At 37.3% G+C, this 14,536-nt stretch overlaps 2 protein-coding genes across 3 annotated transcripts; one reads left to right on the top strand and one right to left on the bottom strand.

Moving 5' to 3' along the window:
• Positions 1-704: 704 nt before the first annotated feature.
• pole4 (polymerase (DNA-directed), epsilon 4, accessory subunit) lies at positions 705-2,448 on the bottom strand. Its single transcript, XM_037698112.1, has 4 exons — positions 2,084-2,448; positions 1,732-1,816; positions 1,092-1,133; positions 705-846 (listed from the first exon to the last, which is right to left on the bottom strand). The coding sequence occupies exons 1-4, from the start codon at positions 2,333-2,335 to the stop codon at positions 833-835; spliced, it is 393 nt and encodes a 130-aa protein (XP_037554040.1). The 5' UTR covers positions 2,336-2,448; the 3' UTR covers positions 705-832.
• A 2,525-nt stretch (positions 2,449-4,973) lies between these two features.
• Positions 4,974-10,048, top strand: LOC119430657 (serine/threonine-protein kinase NIM1). 2 transcript variants are annotated; one of them, XM_037698110.1, is made up of 4 exons: positions 4,974-5,066; positions 6,494-6,787; positions 7,059-7,327; positions 8,928-10,048. In XM_037698110.1, exons 1-4 carry the CDS (start codon positions 5,018-5,020, stop codon positions 9,678-9,680), a joined length of 1,365 nt encoding a protein of 454 aa, XP_037554038.1. In that variant the 5' UTR covers positions 4,974-5,017; the 3' UTR covers positions 9,681-10,048. The 2 variants fall into 2 exon arrangements, with proteins under 2 accessions (XP_037554038.1, XP_037554039.1); XM_037698111.1 differs by having other exon boundaries at positions 4,989-5,039.
• Positions 10,049-14,536: the final 4,488 nt, after the last annotated feature.

Genomic DNA, 14,536 nt, shown 5'->3' with positions numbered 1-14,536 from the left:
TTAAAAAGTTCCCTCTCATTAAAGCAGAACTGTTGTCAAACAAACTCCTTTTACCAGATTAAACCAAAGTGTAGATGTTAGGCTTTAATACGCAGCTTCATGATTGGCAAAACCAAACTATGTATCAGCACAGGCTGCAGGACTTGGACACTTTGCAGACTTTGATTCAGTTGGGAGGTTTTCGTACAAACATGAGTTAAACATGAGACCATCTGGTTGACAGCTGAAGTTTGACCTAAACTGGGTCCTGAAACTCAACACGGGAAAAAAAAAAAAAAAGAGTGAAAATTTAGCAATGTGCTATAAAGTGAGATCAAATCCAGTTAAAATATTGTGATGCGAGCACAAACCTGAACAAACCCTGGCACTGCCGTTAAGAACAGAGGTGGCAAGGTTTTTTCACAGGTTAAGAGAGAATAAAGTAAAAAAGAAGGGGCTGCTGAGCGATGCTGCTGCTCAGACATGGGGGGTTACTGATCTGTAGAGCCACTGGTGTGTCAAGTAAAAACACACATTGTTCACTTAAATAATTTTGTCCTACAAGTGAATATAAATTGATGTTGTAACATCCAGACAAAAATAAAGCATTCAAATCTAGTAAAAAAAAAAAAAAAGTTGCTTCACACAAAAATGTATTTCATTGTACAACAAATATTTACAAAACCATGTACATATAATCATAAACAAATTGGAGAAATCCTACAGACCAGTTGTAGAAAAACATTTATGAACGTCTGATCTGTGAGTTCGGTGTAAGAAAAACAGGAAGTTTCAGTGACTCTGTAATGAAACGCCTCTTAGATGATTGCAGATGCGATCTTGTAAAAAGCCTTTAATCAAGCGTGCCTGCAGAGAAGAGAAAACAAATTACTGCAACATGACAGCATGCGAAAGGTGTTCATTGACATCTACCAAATGTTTGCACATCTGCAGAAGCACCAACATTTTGTGTGCAACATGAGGAGAATTCAACCTTGAACTGAATATTAGTCACATTGAAATGGAAAAGATTAGGAGCTAAATATATATTTGAAGTGATCTGAATGGAAGATTTTACACTAGATTGTATTTAGTTTCTCTAAAAGGCTTACCTTCAAGAAATGCAAACTCATCTATGGCCTCTATTGCATTGTCTGTGGAGGAAAAAAATAATCAAAAAATGGCAGCATTAAACTTTTTATTGTTTTATTTTTACCAATGCTCCACATAAATCTAACGCACGAGAGTCCTGCTTACAAAGATATCAAAGCACAACGTAAAATATGAGACCATACAATATCTATACAGATCTTTATACCAAAACCTCCTGATATTAAATGTCAAATCCCCATATGACTATTTCAACAACATATGCACATTATTTACATAAGCTACAATATTCAAAATTAACGTATTTACTATTAAACATTTTTCTTAAATATCTAAAAAAAAACAGTAGCAATTTTTTTCTGTTTTCTAAAACAATAAACAGCATATTTATATGCAGTCATGTCACTGACCTGTTAAAAATACATCTTATTCTTATTTATTCCACATCTCTGCACACTCTCTAATAACCTTGACTTTTAAATCAGCTTCAACACAAGTATCCCACTGTGAAGCAGCAATTCTGCATTTGCAAAAAGCACTGAACATCTATTAATAATATATAATTCAATAGCATCTAAAACCAATATAATACAATTATATTTAAGAGTAATATAATGATTGTGTTAACATTCTAGGACCTACCCAAGTCTTTTCTTTGCAAGGTTTTTCTTTTTCCTTGCTGGACGTACACCAGAGCATCTTTGGCAATCATCTCAACAAACAACTCCTGGATGCAAGTCAATAAGGAAAGAGACAAAACATGAACAACTAATAACAGATGCTGATGGTTTGGCTTCAGAATTTTATTTCAACCCAGTAGATGATGTTTCAAGTGTTACTGGTCACAACTGGTGTGGCTTATTCCAAGCTTGAATGAAAATAATGTCATGAAACCAAACTACTGAAATAAGTTGTGACAAGTCATCAGTCACCTGCACGCGAGCAGCAGTGGCTGTTTGGATGATTTCTAAGGGATTTTTAAAAATAATTTTACCGTGGCTTTAGCGATGATGAACACAGACTCCTGGCTGGCCAGGGACACGTCTGGGTCCGTCTTCATCAGAGCTTTGATGCGGGTCAGCGGGAGTTTGGACAGCCGGTTGTGGGACACGGAGGCTGCTGCGGCGGGGCCTGTCGGCTGCTGACTCCGCTCCTCCGACTCGACTCCGCGGTTGTCCTCCTCGCTCCCACACCGCTCAGAGTCGTGCTCCGTGGAGGCTACAGGCGTTTCTACCGCTACTGACATTTTCTGATAATTCACAAAAGATAGTATAGCCTTAAAAAAAATAATACTCAAACCTCTTGGGTGTTACATATCACACATGACAACATTAGTAGCAGCGCGTTAGCATGTGCTTCCGGTTTGTTGGTGGAGCGGCCTGCGCTCATTGGTCAGTAAGCTCAGACCCCGCCAACAGATGCTCGTCAGTGATTGGTTGGTTGTAAATTCTGGCTTTGTCATTGGCTAAGATTAATGTCAGTCAAAGACAGTAGCCACACGGGTTTTCTGAGGAGCCGCATCATCAATACTAGAAAATAAATAAAATAAAAATAAAGTAACTTTTATTTACATTTGAAAGAAATGAACAAGATCAGCTCACAATTGGTCCACTAGCTGCAAAATAAGCTGAAGATAATAAACAATTTAAATTGACAAATGCATACTTGTCCAGATGACAAGATGATTAACCTTTTTGGTTTTGTATCTGTTATTGTTTTTAATGTCAGTCATGGAGTAACTTTGCAATCATTTTAAGTTGTGTTTCCAGAAACACTGAAAGATTCACTCACGGTAGTGACTTAATTGGTGCCACCTACAGGTGTTTTTCAGCCAAAACAGGTCTTTTTTTAAAATTATTTGATCAAGAAGCTAAAAGTTTCATTGTGATTTTGATTTTTAGCTTTTCCACCCATGTATTCAAAGAGCAGGTCAAGTTTTGACGATCTTTAATACAAACAATTGGAACTATTCATAACTGGGCAATGTAACAATCTGAAAAAATAGTGATGTAAAAAAATAGTAGTTCAAGTGAAAACGATTTCAGTGATTTTTACACAGATTTTCTCTCAAATAATTACTCTGCCTTAACACAGTCTGTTCTGCAACACAGATCATTACTGTTTATGCAAAAATGATAGAAGATGAATGGTTCATAAAATAGCATTCACATTACCTGCTATGAGATACCTGTATTTGAGCTTGTTGTTAGTCATAAAAAATGGCTTAAAATCTGCCCTGAAACATGCCTCAATCAACAAGCCATTTGTGACCCCCTTGTGAGAATTTCTCCCTTAGTCTCTAAGTTGATATAATTAATGATTCAGCAAACAACAGTGTGACAGTGTGCAGCAAACACACTGACAGCAGCTCCACTGTCCAGATGACACACCAAGTACCTTCCTACCTGTATTTCTAATTACTGTCAGTAATTTGGAAGCTCTTTCTTACCACCCAGAGCCTTTAACAGCTCCTCTCTGAAATTCTCAAAACATGCTTCCTTCTTCTACCATTTGGTCTTCTTCTCTGATTTTACTCTTTTTCTCTTCTTCACAACAACAGTCGTTCTACACACAACCATCTGATGCTGTCTGGCAATGCTCTCCCCTGCCTCAACCTTACAGTCCCCCAGGTTTCCTCTTCTACACAGAATGTAGTCGACCTGTGTATTATACATCCACTCTTATAGGTCACTCTATTTTCCTCCCTCTTTTGGAAATAAGTGTTGACTACAGCCATTTACATTTTCTTGGCAAAATCCACCCCCATCTGTCCTTCCTGGTTTCTTTCGTTGAAATCAAACCAACACTTCCTTATACCCTCTGTTTCCTTCACCAACATGTCCACTCTGGTCTACTCCGATCACCACTCTCTCCTCCTTGGGAATGATCTCTATCACTTCATCCAGATCTTTCCAATATTTCTATTCCTCCTCCACATCACATTGAACCTGTGGAGCATAACCACTGACAACATTTAGTATCAGATCTTCTACTTCTACCTTCATGCACATCATCCTTTCTGACACTCTTTTCACCTCTACTATCTTTGCCAGCTCCTCCTTCAGGACCACCTCTACTTCATTTTTCTTTCTATCCACACCATGGTAAAACAGTTTAAACCCTGCTTTAAAACTGCCCTTCCACTTGGTCTCTTGGACACATAAAATATCTACCTTCCTTCTCTGCATCATGTCAACCAACTCTCTTCCTTTGCCTGTCATTGTCCCCACATTCAGAGTTACCACCCTCAGTTCTACATTCTTCTTTCCTCTTCTCCCTCTGTCTCCTGACACGTTTCCCTCCTCGTGGTCTTCGACAAACAGTAGCACAATTTCCTCTGGCACCCTGTTTGTCAACTTCACCAGTGGCGATCATTGTTAACCTGGTCCCCGACTGATCATAAGCATTTATGATGTTGTTTAGATTACATTATTACTTTATATACATTACATTATAGTTTTAGCAAAGTGTTTTACATCGGATACACTTCCTGACACAACCCTCACCATTTACCGGGGCTTGGGACTGGCACAATAGATACACTGGCTTGTGCTCGATAGCTGATTTTATGACTAATTTAAATATGCGAGTTAATTCACTGACAATGAAAACTGAGCAGCTGTGTTTTGAGTAACTACTTTCAGGGACTTTTATTTAAGGATTTTTTTTTTTTTTTACTCAAAATTTATTCAAGCTGTTTTATTAGCTGTTCAAATGTTTGTAACAACAGATGGTAAACATGTTCATGTGCATAATTGCTTTAGTCTTTGAACATAAGTTTTCAGCATTTTTATGAGGTCAGTTTGTGCCAGAGGACATGATGAGCAGTCTGCTAATACACTGTATTAATAGGATTGCTGTGAGTGATTTAATCCTCTGAAGCTCACATGTTTGGTCACAGTCAGGTGTAAAAGCCTCGGGGACAGTCATGAAGGACCCACAGCTCCCAGGTAAAACCATCCCATTTACATTTACAGGTAAATTTTGAATGCATCTGCACACTGTTTCTGTTTTAGCATCTTTTAGGTCAAATATTGTGATATGTTTGTAGCTTTTTGTTTATTGTAGGAATGTTTAAATTTTTTGATTAATAAACTTATTTTGACTACTTGGACAAAAAACAATAGTTTATCTCATCATTTAACAGCCATAATCAATGAATAACTTGTAATATGTACAAATCTTTACTATGCTGCAGAAGCAGTTAAGAACATCATGCTAAATCTTATTCAAGAATTTAAAAAATGACACTGTAATTGCACTTATATGTTTGATAATTGGACCTGAAAAGTAAATTATGTCTATATTTTTTTTAATGCAAGATATCAAGTACAGTAATGGAAAATTGCAACAGCTGAGAAAAATACACTCAGTATATATTGTTTTAACATAACTTTGGCTCGTCTTGTGCCTTTAACAACCCTTCTTGTTCAATTAGATCCCGAACTTTTTTTATTGTTCTGCCAGTTTAAGTAGCTTACGTGGACATCCCCAAAAATAACTTTCTACCTTTGGAAGTGACCCACAAATATTCTGTCTAAAAGAAGCAAGTAATCTTCACTGTCCTTGGAAGTTTGCCAACCATCAGCTAAATTTAGCCAGCTGCAGGAGTTGTTACAGTATCACTATAGCTGATACCTGAAACATAAACAGCTAATGTATTGTGTAGTGTTGCTCATCTCGAATACTGTGCATATAGTCCATTTTTAAATGATTACATGTGACAAGGGAACATCTGCTCTTGTTTTAGCACCTCTTCAATCAGCAACTTCCTGTTAAAACAAAAGAAGCCTTGTGCAGAGTTGGAATGAAAGTCAAGAAACTGTGAAATCAGTTTTTAATCAAAAACTGCACTGAATTCAATAATTGCGTTCAAATAAAAGTCAGTTCCCAGAGTAGATCCTGGAAAAGCCAATAAGTTGTAATATTGTGTAATATTCAAATTTACAACAGCTGTGTAGGATGTAATGTAGCAAAGTGTAAATATTCTACATTAATTTTCACTTTAAATCTGAATAATCTAGTTGCAAAGCTAACAATGTATGTGTCAAATAAAAGGAAAGCTTCTCCTGATAGATTAGATGGTGTTTAAACATTTATCTAAGTTTTTCAAAAGTCAAATTAGCCTAATTTTCTTTATAATTTAAATAAATAAATAAAGCCGTTTTATATTTTAAACTGCAAAACCTGCAGACATCTCAAATATAAACTAAAAATAGATAAATTAGTTCAAAGGATGACATAAAAAAAAAGGGCGTTTTAGTTCAGTCAGAGCATGTAACACTGAGGTTAATCTCATTATCGATGTCCTGGAACAGCTTTACTAATTCTGTCTGAGCACAAATTACACATCAGAGTCAAAAATGGCTGACAGACGTTTTTATTTCTTTTCTTGATTTTCAAGGCAGCAAACCAAGGCTGTGGCCAAAGCAGAAACTAAGCAGAAAAACTGAAGACAACTCACCAAATGTGGAAAAATCAGTGTCAGCCCTCACTTCTGCTGCCGTCCCTCAGCTGACCGAAGCAGAAAGAATGAAGCAGACCCCATTTGAAAGAATAGTCTATGACATGGCCCACAACGAGAAGACAAAAAACGACCTGATGCTGGGCCGAAGGATTTGCTTTTATGAGCTGCGTGGAGAAATCGGCCGTGGTAACTTCTCAACAGTAAAACTGGGGATCCATTCCTTGACAAAAGGTATAAAAATGCTTTGATTATGTGGTTTTACTCTATAATTTATTTACTTACGTCCCATATTTGTCTAAGTTGGTTCACACAGACGCTTTAGTTAACGGTTAAAATCACATGTTTAAAGAATGACAATGCTTTAATCAAATTACCTTCCAAAACTAACAAGTGTTCTCATGTTCTTGTGGAAACCATTCCACCATTTTTTGTGCATATTAGTCCTCATTTCTGCTGTTTCTCACATCACATCTTTAAATTTGTCACTCATCTGCTGTCACAGAGAGAGTCGCTGTCAAAGTCGTGGACAAGCTGCGTCAGGATAGGAAGAATCCGCCTTTTGCCTCCTCAGAGATCAGCTGCATGGAGAAGTTGAGCCACCCCAACATAGTGCGCCTTTACGAGGTGATCGAGACCAGCAGAAGGCTGCATCTGATTATGGAGTATGGAAGCGGTGGAGACCTGTTCTCTCGAATCACTACTAGAGGGAAGCTGAACGACCTGGAGGCCAAGCTGGTTTTTGCGCAAATCATCTCTGCTGTTAAACACATGGTGAGACACATTCAGTCTGCTTTTTTACTACACAGAGTGTCTGCCACATGTGGCATGAATTGTTGGGGTATTTATTGCCTTTCAAGTTGTGACCAAAAAACTTTAGTCAGTAATTGTCACTGTTTGCATTGCAAGAGATAAGGAAGTTTGAGACAAAAATATTCAGAGGCAGAGGATGAATTATCTAACAGGGCTACACAATTTCAAAGTTCACATTGAACAGTTAACATCTCTATTCTTAGCCATAATAAGATTGATGGAGGAGTTTTGGGATATGTGTCCAGTTTTGAAATCTGCAAATTTGCCTCTAAGTGTCGCTAAAAACACTACGTTCATGCAGGTGAGCCAGCTTTCACATCAGTTCAGCAATCAATTTAATTCTGTGATGCTTTGCTTGCACTTTCTAATATGTTTTGAAATCAGAGTCATACAAGTGCTTAAAGAAATAACATGCAAAGACTTGGTTTCACTCATCAGAGTCCCAAAAAGCTTGGTGTTTTGTCCAGTTGTTCTGTCTTCGATAATTGAGCATCTTGTGCCTGCTACAGACACCTGTATCAGTGTGCTCTCAGTTTGGAAATTCATTGAAACTGAAGAAATGCAATAAGTAATTGTAACATCTAAGCCAAGCTAACCATATTTACATTTTCAGACCAAGGACAAGAGTAGAGCAACGTTTTGTTACTTATGACATGGCAGTTGTGGCAATCTTTCTAATGCACATCTGTACACAGCATCACTTTGGCTTCAATTACAACAGAACCCTATAAAGAGATGAGCTCTTTTTATAGGGCTCTGAATTACAAGGTTAGAGCCATGTGGCATGGTGCACCTTTGCTACACTTTGTGGCCAACTCACATGGACTGCATGAACTGGATCTTTACACAGAAACTGCTGATGTGCCACCGAGACCACCGAGGTGCTCCACAGAACGCCACAGGAAGTCCTTCCTTCCTGTGGCTATCATAACTTTTCAACTCCTCCCCCTTTCTGCACATAGGACAATAAAATTAATTCTGCACCACAATAAACACTTTAATGTTTTCACATTAAAACATTTCACACATGTCTACACCTGACCTGTTTAGATCTTAATTGCTGGTATTTTTATATTCTCTGTTATTATATTTTAGTGTGATTCCTTGTGTATGTTCTTTGTACTGAAACTCTGGCACAACAATTTCCTGTGGTATCAATAAAGTTCTATCTCATCTTATCTTATCTTATCTTATCTTATCTTATCTTATCTTATCTTGTGTAAGTAACTGTGCTGGGTTGATGGAGCAAACCATAAAACAACATCTGATGTGTTGCACCCCAAAAATACAGTGGCCACAGTTGATTCCCATATTAAAAGATGGGTGTTGTGGAGAATGTTTTATAAGTTGAAGTCTGCAAGTTTGCCACCAGATGTCATTAAAAATCAAACCCAAAAAGATAAATTAGTTCTGATTTTGTGTTCACAGCAAAGACTTTAACTTGTCAAGGCTCAGTTTACTGTAGGGAGTTTTTATTGGGTGAGGTTTATAACACAAAGGCTTTTGTGTAAAATCTTTAAAGTCTTATTTAAAACTATTCTTTTTGCTTCTTTTTTCCCAGCACGACTGTAACATTGTCCACAGAGACCTTAAAGCGGAGAACATCTTCTTCACCACGAGTTACTGCATCAAAGTAGGAGACTTCGGCTTCAGCACCAGTTGTGGCCCAAATGAGCTTCTCACAAGTTTTTGTGGCTCTCCACCTTACGCTGCTCCTGAACTTTTTAAACAGAGCGGTTACCTCGGACAGTACTCAGACATCTGGGCTTTAGGAATTCTTTTGTACTTTATGGTGACGGCGACTTTACCCTTCTTCGGAGAAAACCTGGGGAGGCTGAAGCGCTGCATCTTGCAGGGGGCTTACAGCATCCCTGCTTATGTGCCTGACCCGTGTCAGCTCGTCATTAAGGGAATGCTACGGATTGTGCCTGTTGACCGCACCTTGATCTCTCAGATTACAAACAGTGCTTGGCTGAAGGGGATTGAGTACCCTCAACCATATGTCTGTTTACCTTCATCTCCAGTCCACTTTGCTCAGATCAACCAGTCTCTCAGTGTAGAAGAACAAGAAGTGAAGAACTGCATGTCTGCTTTAGGCATTTCAAAATCCCATTTACAGAATAATCTCAGTTTAGACTGTAGAAGCCCATTGACAGGGACCTACAGGATCCTCCTCCATCGGGCCCAGAAGAGGAGGTTAGTGGAGGCTGTAGGATATTCATCACTTCACCCTGAGGACTACGAGAGCCTGAACAAGTGGTCCGAAGCATCTGTTGGCAAACACGTACCCACCACTGTCTGTGTCATATTGTAACAGAAATGAATTGTAAAGGACTTCTTATTATTAGTCACTTAGGACTCTTTTATATATCAGTATGTCACGCGTAGATCAAAATGTCCCACACGTGAAGGATGAGGTCTCTTAAGTAATAACTTGCTGTTCTGATTACAGCAAGCTTACTGACACAGAACATCATCTCTGAACGGCCATCAGCATCTTCCAATCCCTCTTAGTTAAAACCTAAACCCCTCTGAGGTAATCCAGGACCACAGGTAATCCTAATCAGGGACACAATGAGAACATGAGAGAAAAGTACTTGCAAATAAATCAAATCAAGGATTAATAAAATGTAAAACGAGCCATTTTGAAAGCATTATTTTGAATTTAAAATACAAGAGCTGTTTGAAATACTTCACAAACAATGATTTTAAACTTGATGGGGTTTTTTTTGTTTCAAGGTAAAATCTTGGTAACAAAGACTGGTTTCTAATTGATGTTCTGTTTTTAATGCCTGAAAAAAGATTAATTTATTAAAAAGCTTTAAAAATATTTGTTACCAAGAGTTTTCTTTAGCGTGGTGAATATTTCCTTTTTTGTTTTTTTGTTTTTTTGCCTGCAAAAGTGGAAGACCAATGAAACCTGTGACTCTTCATAGTGCTCAGAAACAGATTTTGAAATGACTTCAAGCATTTTTTGTAAAAAAAAAAAAATGCTGACATTGTAGGATAATGCATTGTACATGGAATATGTATTTCGGAATTCATCAGAAGTTATTTCCTCCTGAATGTGCACTCAAACTTTAAAAGCTCACCTTTTCCCATTAAAATATCTCTTTAATTTTCATCTGCCTTCATGGTTTCCCATGGTTTCTAATTCAGGAGTCCTGCTCTGCCTATTATCATCACCTTCATGTGTTTTGCCTGTTCTGCCAGTGTTTTGATGCACCTTCTCTGTTCTCATGCAATCCTTCGTGGGTTTTTATTTCGCAATGAAATGAAAAAAAAAAACCTTCAACCTGCTGCTTGTTCACACATGAATATGCGCACATCGTATTGGGCCAACGTTTAGATAGTATCAGTGTTCAAATAAGTGCCAAAAAGAGATTTAGGACTGCTGTTTATTTAGGAAGCCTGTTCTTGCTCAATGCTATCTGAGAAAACTGCAGAGCCGTTTACAGAACGATTGTTAAAACTTGGTGATAATGCCATCAATAATGTTTTACAGGACATCAAAAAAAGTTAAAAGATTGTCTACAGCGCCAAAAAAAAAAAAATTCACATGGGGCAATAAATGTAAGATAGTTATGACAATTAGGCAAAAAAAAAAAATACAATCAAATATGAGAAAATGATTTTGAAATGTCACTTTTTTGAAGCATTTGGAAATAAAAAGATGAAAATAAAAATTGTTCTCTGCTTTTCTTACCTTATTTTATTTTAACACACATTCACAACACTTTGCTTTGTCTGTATTTTTCCATCTGGCATTTACGCACTGAGCCAAGACATAATCTGAACAAGTCGTATTTGTTGGTAATTGTGTTTGGCAGTGAAGGAGCAGCTTTGGACTCTGGATGAATGACAAATCTTCTCAGATCATAAAAACAAGGTTGTGCTGATTGTGAAATTTTCCGTTGCCTTATTTAGGCATCATCCGTTTCGGTGAGGGAGTTAGATGGGATTTTAAACTGGATGAAAAACATTTTCGAAAGTGCAGTGTCAACTCTCCAAACATTTCCATATTAGGTCATAAATTCCCTTGAAAAAATTAATTAAAGAAATATTTACAGACCCCCTTCATTCCGAAAGTGAGCTCAAAACATTTATTTATTTATTTATTTTTGCTTTAAAGCTTCAAAATCGGGCATTTAGAAATAATTCTACTAAAGTCAAGGGAAAAAGAAAGTTCACTCTCTTCCAGCAGGGTTTTACGTATCAGGACATGTTAAAACATATGTTGATCTTTGCAGGTTCTCAAATTTAATCTCAAGGTCAAGGTTTATTTATTGTCATTCGCACCATATGTGGTACATGTGGAGGAATGAAACTGTGTACACAGGGTCCCAGTTACATCCAACAAAAGTCTAAATTGGTGGTGTGGTGGTGAAGAGGTTAAAGAAGGTGGGCCTGTGATTGGAAGGTCGCCGGTTCGACTCCCCTGATCAACAACATCAAAATGTGGGTGGGATGGGTGAAGCACCCACACCTGCCTCCACCGTCATTTGCCTCACCCTGGGTCCTTGGGCAAGGCCTTTAACCCCCACCACCTGCTCCCAGAAACAGGGTTCTCTTGAAAATGAGCCCTTGTGACTCAGAGAGACTACCTGTATAAATAAAGATAAAATGAACAAAGTGCAAAAATACAACTTATTCCATTATGTAATTACTTTGTATTTATTAAACAAAATAAAACCAAAATTGAAAGCAGTTTGTTGAATACTAAGTCCATTGAAGAGGCTTCCATAGCATTTTAGTAACAGCCATGTGCTGCTGACTGAAAACACTTAATTAACCTTTAATTAACTCAAATCTTAATTAAATTATAATCAGAAAGTGTGACCACCTCTATGAACGCTGGTTTTAGCATTTTATTAGTCTGTAGCATGCAGGTGTGTGTTGTCCCAATGCCAAGGTGGAAAACATCAGCCTTACAGCATTTTTCCTTCGTCCAGTCTCACCACGACTGGCTTCAACTCTACACGTGTCCTTACAGTATGTGCCGGTGGTTGTCACTATTACTTGAGTGCTGTCTATGCGTGGATCGTCATAGAGCGGCCGCCCTAAACTTTACAGTAATCTACGTAACACAGCGATGGGGAAATACATGAAATAAAGTCACAAACTGAAAAATCTGAATTCTGTCATCAGCCAACGAGCACAAAAACATCTGCCTCTCCTCAAAGTCTCAGGGGTTGGTTTGCATTTGCCATTTTGATAGATCTACATTTTTAAACATAAATACTTAAGTAAATGCTGCAGATGCAAGTTTTTAACAGTGGTGGCTTTGCTTCTTGTGAAGGAGATGTTCTCATGATTGACTTATGTCCATTCAAAACTGGAGTCAAACCCAGTTCAGTTTGATTTGAGCCTTGGTGGAGCAGGTCCTAAGAATCAAGCTGGAAGCAGGTGGGCCATGTTAAGACCATGGGAAAAAGTAATTAACAACTATTACTGCCCATCAACAGGGTTACATGACATTTTCCAATATGGAGTCCATCCTTTAGCACTGCACATCTCATTTACAACTTTGAGCAGCAGAACTAAACATGAGACAAACATTCATTCATTCTTTCAGAAGCTGCTTCTTCCCAACATTTTCTGAGTTGTTGTTCGTCACGCCAACACTCTGATGCAATATGACATGGTAAGTGTTTTGTCTGTTTTTGGATTTTCTTATCTGAGACAATAGTGATGTTAAGTTTTAGTCTGGTTCACTGTTCGGCACCAAAAGTTGTCCTGGCTTGAACTTTTCTTCGTTTTCACTCTGATGCTGAAACATGTAACCTGAACTGAACTCATGGATTTACATGAAGGGGAAACTGAGACTCATAATGCACATTTATTTATTTATTTGGCTTTTCAGGATTAAACATTTGAAGGCATCCCTGAGTAAAATTACCAGCAGTTAGTCCTCTCACTGAACTGGTAGTTTTGGCAGGACAGCTGATAAATAAACTAACACAAGGTGAACTCTGAAGACACTGCACTTTTTTAAAGTATTCATTTGTCATTTTTTGTGTTATGAACACATTTATCAATATGCCAAACATTACTACCCAAGGTTTTAAGATGTAAGGCAAATTGTATTTGTCTTTACTCGACATTACCCTCTAATTTTAGACAATTTATTTTAAATGATACATACTCTAGTAAAAATGTCCAAGAACAAATGCTTGACTTTTAACATTTGGCATTTTTGTCCTTTGTGTTTTGTTCCAACACGAAGGACAAAACAACAGCAGGGAAGTGTTTCTCAAACTCTGTCCAGATGAAAATAAACAGAACTGATGATAAATCAGCCACAGAAAAAAAATGGGGTAATTTCTGGAAAAAATATTACTTTCTTAATTCCTGTTTTTTTTTTTTTTTTAAGTTTAATAAGTAGCAGCATCTAAAGTCGATATTTGTTAGATGTTTCAGCACAAGTGTTGCATACATTTGAAACAAAACATGAAGATTAAGTTGTGGTGGCTGTTGGTTAAGTTCTGCCTCAAAAGCAGCTGCAGTTTTCAGTTTGATCAGTTTTTCTATTTTCTTAACACAAAGGAGAATTTAGAGGACAAAACTGCTTCTAACTGCGACAGTAATGATGCTTACACAATGCACATCTTAAACTTTAGACTTCGCTGTTGATGATGTCTGAGGACATTTCACAACACATCCATCATGTTCCAATAAATCTGTTGGATGCAGAAAATGTTAGCAGCATCCAGATTTCCGAGAAGCTGCAAGATGAAAAATAATGGAGAAAAATGTTAAACCTTACAGGGGCAAATCTCTTAAGGCGCACTTAAAGCACTTTTTTTACTGATCTGTTTTTGATATTTTTTTTTTTTAGTTTGGTTTAGTTTTTGATTACTAAATGTGGAAGAACTATTTGGATAATTCAAAAGCCCAAATACCACCATGTGAAAATGTTCATTTTTAAAAGACCCACAGCTAAAATCTTTAGTAAGCAATGATAATATCAGCTAAAATCTTTAGTAAGCAATGATAATATCAGCTAAAATCTTTAGTAAGCAATTATAATATCAGCTAAAATCTTTAGTAAGCAATGATAATATCAGCTAAAGTCTTTAGTAAGCAATGATAACATCAGCTAAAATCTTTAGTAAGCAATGACAATATCAGCTAAAATCTTTAGTAAGCAATGATAATATCAGCTAAAAT

The sequence above is a fragment of the Nematolebias whitei genome, chromosome 3 (genome assembly GCF_014905685.2).
Source record: "Nematolebias whitei isolate Nwh7 chromosome 3, NemWhi1, whole genome shotgun sequence".
Classification (NCBI taxonomy): domain Eukaryota; kingdom Metazoa; phylum Chordata; class Actinopteri; order Cyprinodontiformes; family Rivulidae; genus Nematolebias; species Nematolebias whitei.
The sequence above is the reverse complement of the archived record's forward strand: the minus strand, read 5'-3'. Positions and strand labels throughout refer to the sequence as shown.